The 8,054-nt window shown below is 60.4% G+C and overlaps 1 protein-coding gene across 1 annotated transcript in view; it reads right to left on the bottom strand.

The window, feature by feature from the left end:
* Positions 1–1,209: 1,209 nt before the first annotated feature.
* The window catches only part of ABCF2 (ATP binding cassette subfamily F member 2), a 33,197-nt gene continuing 26,352 nt past the window's right edge, over positions 1,210–8,054 (bottom strand). The window contains 7 exon segments of the mRNA XM_073676453.1: positions 1,210–1,995; positions 2,071–2,274; positions 4,131–4,322; positions 7,105–7,215; positions 7,290–7,379; positions 7,541–7,660; positions 7,787–7,882. Of these exon segments, the coding sequence (XP_073532554.1) occupies positions 1,870–1,995; positions 2,071–2,274; positions 4,131–4,322; positions 7,105–7,215; positions 7,290–7,379; positions 7,541–7,660; positions 7,787–7,882 (939 nt within the window). The 3' untranslated portion in view covers positions 1,210–1,869.

Genomic DNA, 8,054 nt, shown 5'->3' with positions numbered 1-8,054 from the left:
GTACATTCAGTATATATGTCTCATCATCTATATCCTCCACACCAGTGATCTGTATAGATGAGCAGAGGATAGGACAGTATACACCGGGTACATTCAGTATATATGTCTCATCATCTATATCCTCCACACCAGTGATCTGTATAGATGAGCAGAGGATAGGACAGTATACACCGGGTACATTCAGTATATATGTCTCATCATCTATATCCTCCACACCAGTGATCTGTATAGATGAGCAGAGGATAGGACAGTATACACCGGGTACATTCAGTATATATGTCTCATCATCTATATCCTCCACACCAGTGATCTGTATAGATGAGCAGAGGATAGGACAGTATACACCGGGTACATTCAGTATATATGTCTCATCATCTATATCCTCCACACCAGTGACCTGTATAGATGAGCAGAGGATAGGACAGTATACACCGGGTACATTCAGTATATATGTCTCATCATCTATATCCCCCACACCAGTGACCTGTATAGATGAGCAGAGGATAGGACAGTATACACCGGGTACATTCAGTATATATGTCTCATCATCTATATCCTCCACACCAGTGATCTGTATAGATGAGCAGAGGATAGGACAGTATACACTGGGTACATTCAGTATATATGTCTCATCATCTATATCCTCCACACCAGTGACCTGTATAGATGAACAGAGGATAGGACAGTATACACCGGGTACATTCAGTATATATGTCTCATCATCTATATCCTCCACACCAGTGACCTGTATAGATGAGCAGAGGATAGGACAGTATACACCGGGTACATTCAGTATATATGTCTCATCATCTATATCCCCCACACCAGTGACCTGTATAGATGAGCAGAGGATAGGACAGTATACACCGGGTACATTCAGTATATATGTCTCATCATCTATATCCTCCACACCAGTGACCTGTATAGATGAGCAGAGGATAGGACAGTATACACCGGGTACATTCAGTATATATGTCTCATCATCTATATCCTCCACACCAGTGATCTGTATAGATGAGCAGAGGATAGGACAGTATACACCGGGTACATTCAGTATATATGTCTCATCATCTATATCCTCCACACCAGTGATCTGTATAGATGAGCAGAGGATAGGACAGTATACACCGGGTACATTCAGTATATAACTGTTATCACCCCTGTCTATTCACTTTCACCCTTTTTACACGATAAAGAATGTTGTCATAATTAATAAATTAGTAAATGGTTTTATGGAAAACAAAAAGAATATTTAGAAGATTATACAGACGTTCGCCAATTGAAAGTGTATTTCCCAGGGAGATGGGTGGAAATCTCTCGGTACGTCTGGTCACCTGCAGCTGATCCTGCCTCAAGAACATTCCTACTCAATGATGATATTGCTAACCGTGCACCATTGCAGAACACCATAATAATGGGGCCCAGCTTAGGTCTAAGGCAATGACTCGGTCTGATGGGGATAATCAATGGGAAAATGTTCCCTTTCATCGTCGTCATCTACAACAGTCATGGCTCCAGCGTCAGCTGATGTTTTCCTCGGACTCACCTCAACATTAAGCTCTGTATGTAGGAAGCAGTTCAGTTTCTGTCTTTATTCATTTCAATTACAGATAAATAATTTTTTTTTTTTTTTAAAAATAAAACAAAAAGAGAAATTTGCTGATAAATGAGGAAAGCAGCAGAGTGCAGATGCCCCGACGCCTCCGGCTCCGCAGGCTATCCATGGCCCGTGAAGGCTGACTGTCCTTGTACAGCAATGTCGGGGCGGCGGTACGGAGCGGTGCACACATCAATCTGCTGCTGATGACTATGGTACGCTTTTATTTCCCATAGGCTTCTCTGACTCCATGGACGCAGATCATCTTTCCCTCAGTTGGCCTTTCGTTGTGGCTCGTCTTCATTTAGTCTCGACTTCAGATGATGTTTGTAGGATAAGATGTCTCCGGTCCACTTGGTGACCGCTTGCTTCTCACACACCCAAATCTCCTGAGCCACCTGCCATTAAACACAAGCCATCAGCAACCTGCAGGCTCCATGGAAAACGCCACACGTCTGTGAACGATCTCTCACCTGCTGGATCAGCCGGAAGTCGTGGCTCACCAGCATCATTCCTCCTTCAAAGTCATTGATGGCGTCGGCCAGCGCGTCGATGGTCTCAATGTCCAGATGATTGGTGGGCTCATCCAAGAACAGCATGTGTGGATTCTGCCAGGCCAGCCAGGCAAAGCAGACGCGGCACTTCTGCCCGTCCGACAGATTACGGATGGGGCTGACCTGGGAAGAGAAGGGCGTCACCTCAGCAGGCAGAGAGGGGCGGAGGCGCGAGGGGCAGACGGCGAAGGCGCGAGGGGCAGAAGGCGCGAGGGGCAGACGCCAGGAGGCGCGAGAGCGAGAAGCGCGAGGGGCAGACAGCGGAGGCGCGAAGGCGCGAGGGGCAGACAGCGGAGGCGCGACAGCGAGAAGCGCGAGGGGCAGACGGCGAAGGCAGGAGGCGGGAGGCGCGAGGGGCAGACGGCGAAGGTGCGAGGGGCAGACGCCGGGAGGCGCGAGAGCGAGAAGCGCGAGGGGCAAACAGCGGAGGCGCGAAGGCGGGAGGCGCGAGGGGCAGACGGCGAAGGCGGGAGGCGCGAGGGGCAGACAGCGGAGGCGCGACAGCGAGAAGCGCGAGGGGCAGACGGCGAAGGCGGGAGGGCGAGAAGCGCGAGGGGCAGACGGCGAAGGCGGGAGGGGCAGACGCCGGGAGGCGCGAGGGCGGGAGGCGCGAGGGGCAGACAGCGGAGGCGCGACAGCGAGAAGCGCAAGGGGCAGACGGCGAAGGCGAGAGGCGCGAGGGGCAGACGCCGGGAGGCGCGAGGGCGAGAAGCGCGAGGGGCAGACGGCGAAGGCGGGAGGCGCGAGAAGCGCGAGGGGCAGACGGCGGAGTCGCGAAGGCGGGAGGCCGAGAAGCGCGAGGGGCAGACGGCGAAGGCGGGAGGCGCGAGGGGCAGACGGCGGAGGCGCGACAGCGAGAAGCAGACGGCGAAGGCGGGAGGCGCGAGGGGCAGATGCCGGGAGGCGCGAGGGTGAGAAACGCGAGGGGCAGACGGCGGAGGCGGGAGGGGCAGACGGCGAAAGGGGCAGACGCCGGGAGGCGCGAGGGGCAGACGCCGGAAGGCGAGAAGCGCGAGGGGCAGACGGCGAAGGCGAGAAGCGCGAGGGGCAGACGGCGAAGGCGAGAAGCGCGAGGGGCAGACGGCGAAGGCGAGAGGGCGAGAAGCGCGAGGGGCAGAAGCCGGGAGGCGCGAGGGGCAGACGCCGGGAGGCGCGAGGGGCAGACGCCGGGAGGCGCGAGGGGCAGACGCCGAGAGGCATACGCCGGGGAGGCGCGAGGGGCAGACGCCGGGGAGGCGCGAGGGGCAGATGCCGGGAGGCGCGAGGGGCAGACGCCGGGAGGCGCGAGGGGCAGACGCCGAAGGCGGGAGGCGCGAGGGGCAGGAGGCGCGAGGGGCAGATGCCGGGAGGGGCAGACGCCGGGAGGCGCGAGGGGCAGACGCCGAAGGCGGGAGGCGCGAGGGGCAGACGCCGGGAAGGGCAGACGCCGGGAGGCGCGACGGGCAGATGCCGGGAGGCGCGAGGGGCAGATGCCGGGAGGCGCGAGGGGCAGACGCCGGGAGGCGCGAGGGGCAGACGCCGGGAGGCGCGAGGGGCAGACACGGGAGGCGGGAGGCGCGAGGGGCAGACACGGGAGGCGGGAGGCGTGAGGGGCAGACGCCGGGAAGGGCAGACGCCGGGAGGCGCGAGGGGCAGATGCCGGGAGGCGCGAGGGGCAGATGCCGGGAGGCGCGAGGGGCAGACGCCGGGAGGCGCGAGGGGCAGACGCCGGGAGGCGCGAGGGGCTGGCGCTTGAGGCGAGGGCAGATGTCGAAGGTGGACGCACGCCGGGGTCGAGGGGAGACGCTGGAGGTGCGCGCCAGAGAAGGGAGGGGTAAATGTGATGTAATGTCTGGAGGTTGTATTAGTACTCGACTGTTATAAGAGGCTGATATATGCTCCAAACATGACATCATATGTGACTGATAAGACCCTCTTATAATCTGACAGCTGTGGTCTATGCCCTGGCTCCGCCCTCGCCCTGGCTCCGCCTCCCGTACCTGCTGTTTCCCCGTCAGGCCATAGCGGCCGATGATCTTCCTCATCTCCTCCTTCTCCTTGATCTCGGGGTAGCACTTCATCATGTACTCCAGGGGGGAGAGGTCGAGCTCCAGCTGCTCCGTCAGGTGCTGGTGATAGCGGCCGATCTTCACATGAGAATGTTTCCTTATCATCCCGTCTGATGGCAGAAGCTGCACCGACAAAGGGAGAGGGGATCAAAAAGGATGAAGAGGAGAGAGGGGGAGCGGCGAGGACGAGTCCAACAAAGAGGAGAGAGGGAGAGCGGCGAGGACGAAGTCCGACAAAGAGGAGAGAGGGGGAGCGGCGAGGACGAAGTCCGACAAAGAGGAGAGAGGGGGACCGGTGAGGACGAAGTCCGACAAAGAGGAGAGAGGGGGACCGGTGAGGACGAAGTCCGACAAAGAGGAGAGAGGGGACAGGCGAGGACGAGTCCGACAAAGAGGAGAGAGGGGGACCGGCGAGGACGAAGTCCGACAAAGAGGAGAGAGGGGGAGCGGCGTGGACGAGCGCGACAAAGAGGAGAGAGGGGGAGCGGCGAGGATGAAGTCCGACAAAGAGGAGAGAGGGGACAGGCGAGGATGAAGTCCGACAAAGAGGAGAGAGGGGGACCGGCGAGGACGAAGTCCGACAAAGAGGAGAGAGGGGACAGGCGAGGACGAGTCCGACAAAGAGGAGAGAGGGGGACCGGCGAGGACGAAGTCCGACAAAGAGGAGAGAGGGGGAGCGGCGAGGACGAAGTCCGACAAAGAGGAGAGAGGGGGAGCGGCGTGGACGAGCGCGACAAAGAGGAGAGAGGGGGAGCGGCGAGGATGAAGTCCGACAAAGAGGAGAGAGGGGGAGTGGCGAGGACGAAGTCCGACAAAGAGGAGAGAGGGGGACCGGTGAGGACGAAGTCCGACAAAGAGGAGAGAGGGGACAGGCGAGGACGAGTCCGACAAAGAGGAGAGAGGGGGAGCGGCGAGCACGAGCCCGACAAAGAGGAGAGAGGGGGAGCGGCGAGCACGAGCCCGACAAAGAGGAGAGAGGGGGAGCGGCGAGGACGAGCCCGACAAAGAGGAGAGAGGGGGAGCGGCGAGGACGAGCCCGACAAAGAGGAGAGAGGGGGAGCGGCGAGGACGAGCCCGACAAAGAGGAGAGAGGGGGAGCGGCGAGGACGAGCCCGACAAAGAGGAGAGAGGGGGAGCGGCGAGGACGAGCCCGACAAAGAGGAGAGAGGGGGAGCGGCGAGGACGAGCCCGACAAAGAGGAGAGAGGGGGAGCGGCGAGGACGAGCCCGACAAAGAGGAGAGAGGGGGAGCGGCGAGGACGAGCCCGACAAAGAGGAGAGAGGGGGAGCGGCGAGGACGAGCCCGACAAAGAGGAGAGAGGGGGAGCGGCGTGGACGAGCGCGACAAAGAGGAGAGAGGGGGAGCGGCGAGGATGAAGTCCGACAAAGAGGAGAGAGGGGGACCGGTGAGGACGAAGTCCGATAAAGAGGAGAGAGGGGACATGCGAGGACGAGCCCGACAAAGAGGAGAGAGGGGGAGCGGCGAGGACGAGCCCGACAAAGAGGAGAGAGGGGGAGCGGCGAGGACGAGCCCGACAAAGAGGAGAGAGGGGGAGCGGCGAGGACGAGCCCGACAAAGAGGAGAGAGGGGGAGCGGCGAGGACGAGCCCGACAAAGAGGAGAGAGGGGGAGCGGCGAGGACGAGTCCGACAAAGAGGAGAGAGGGGGAGCGGCGAGGACGAGTCCGACAAAGAGGAGAGAGGGGGAGCGGCGTGGACGAGCGCGACAAAGAGGAGAGAGGGGGAGCGGCGAGGATGAAGTCCGACAAAGAGGAGAGAGGGGGAGCGGCGAGGACGAAGTCCGACAAAGAGGAGAGAGGGGGACCGGTGAGGACGAAGTCCGACAAAGAGGAGAGAGGGGACAGGCGAGGACGAGTCCGACAAAGAGGAGAGAGGGGGACCGGCGAGGACTGAGTCCGACAAAGAGGAGAGAGGGGGAGCGGCGTGGACGAGCGCGACAAAGAGGAGAGAGGGGGAGCGGCGAGGATGAAGTCCGACAAAGAGGAGAGAGGGGGAGCGGCGAGGACGAAGTCCGACAAAGAGGAGAGAGGGGGAGCGGCGAGGACGAAGTCCGACAAAGAGGAGAGAGGGGGACCGGTGAGGACGAAGTCCGACAAAGAGGAGAGAGGGGACAGGCGAGGACGAGTCCGACAAAGAGGAGAGAGGGGGACCGGCGAGGACGAAGTCCGACAAAGAGGAGAGAGGGGGAGCGGCGTGGACGAGTCCGACAAAGAGGAGAGAGGGGGAGCGGCGTGGACGAGCGCGACAAAGAGGAGAGAGGGGACAGGCGAGGATGAAGTCCGACAAAGAGGAGAGAGGGGGACCGGCGAGGACGAAGTCCGACAAAGAGGAGAGAGGGGACAGGCGAGGACGAGTCCGACAAAGAGGAGAGAGGGGGACCGGCGAGGACGAAGTCCGACAAAGAGGAGAGAGGGGGAGCGGCGTGGACGAGCGCGACAAAGAGGAGAGAGGGGGAGCGGCGAGGATGAAGTCCGACAAAGAGGAGAGAGGGGGAGCGGCGAGGACGAAGTCCGACAAAGAGGAGAGAGGGGGACCGGTGAGGACGAAGTCCGACAAAGAGGAGAGAGGGGACAGGCGAGGACGAGTCCGACAAAGAGGAGAGAGGGGGACCGGCGAGGACGAGTCCGACAAAGAGGAGAGAGGGGGACCGGCGAGGACGAGTCCGACAAAGAGGAGAGAGGGGGAGCGGCGTGGACAAGTCCGACAAAGAGGAGAGAGGGGGAGCGGCGAGGACTAGTCCGACAAAGAGGAGAGAGGGGGAGCGGCGAGGACGAGTCCGACAAAGAGGAGAGAGGGGGAGCGGCGAGGACGAGTCCGACAAAGAGGAGAGAGGGGGAGCGGCGAGGACGAGGCGGGGAGTAGACACAGGGTGGACATGCGCCTCACCTCCCCCGTCAGCAGCTTTAATAAGGTGGATTTTCCGGCTCCATTTGGCCCCACAAGGGCCACTCTGGTGTCCAGGTCTATTCCAAACTCCAGGTTCTTGTAGATGAGGGGCTGAATGGTGGAGAGAGATGGGCGTTACACATGGGGCATCCTGATGGCGCTCAGGTGTCAGGTCTGCTCCTTACCCCGTCCGCAGTGTAGCGGAAGCTGACGTTCTGCACCATGATCACCGGCGGCGGGATCTTCCCACAGGACGGGAAATAGAACGACAGCGTCTGAAATACAAAGAGCCAATGAAGACGCCGCGGGGGCAGGGCCGCCCTCAACACCCCGAGACCGTGCCCCATCATGCATCAGATGGATAATGGCGGTGGCTCTTATACTGACTGAGCACGAGGCAGAGACAAGAAGGGCCAGCACCCCCCACCACCATCACCTTGTCAGTGACCACTCGCTCCGTCAGTCCTGATGACATCATCTTCTGCAGCGTCTTCTCTTTGCTCTGCGCCTGACGAGCCAACTTAGCGCTGCCGTGTCCGAAGCGAGCGATGTAATTCTGCACGGGGAAGACGAAGTCCAGAGTCACAACTCTGATGTCACACAGCCCCCCACCCCTGTATAGAGGCCCTCCCCTCGAATACAGGGACCCCCTCCGGACACAGGCTCCGCCTCCAGCACGCACCTTCATGTGAGCGATCTGATCCTGCTCCCAGTTGAATCTCTTCATCTGATTCTCCTCCAGCTCCAGCCGCGTCTTCACGTACTGATCGTAATTCCCCTGCAGGGAGGAGGAGGAGGAGGTGAGCGCGCGAGACAGAGGGCGCGCGAGACAGAGGGCGCGCGGGACAGAGGGCGCGCGGGACAGAGGGCGCGCGGGACAGAGGGCGCGCGGGACAGAGGGCGCGCGGGACAGAGGGCGCGCGGGACAGAGGGCGCGCGGGACAGAGGGC

This window comes from Phyllobates terribilis, unplaced genomic scaffold (genome assembly GCF_046119375.1).
Source record: "Phyllobates terribilis strain yellow unplaced genomic scaffold, ASM4611937v1 Scaffold_4__5_contigs__length_816908805, whole genome shotgun sequence".
In the NCBI taxonomy this organism is placed as follows: domain Eukaryota; kingdom Metazoa; phylum Chordata; class Amphibia; order Anura; family Dendrobatidae; genus Phyllobates; species Phyllobates terribilis.
The sequence above is the reverse complement of the archived record's forward strand: the minus strand, read 5'-3'. Positions and strand labels throughout refer to the sequence as shown.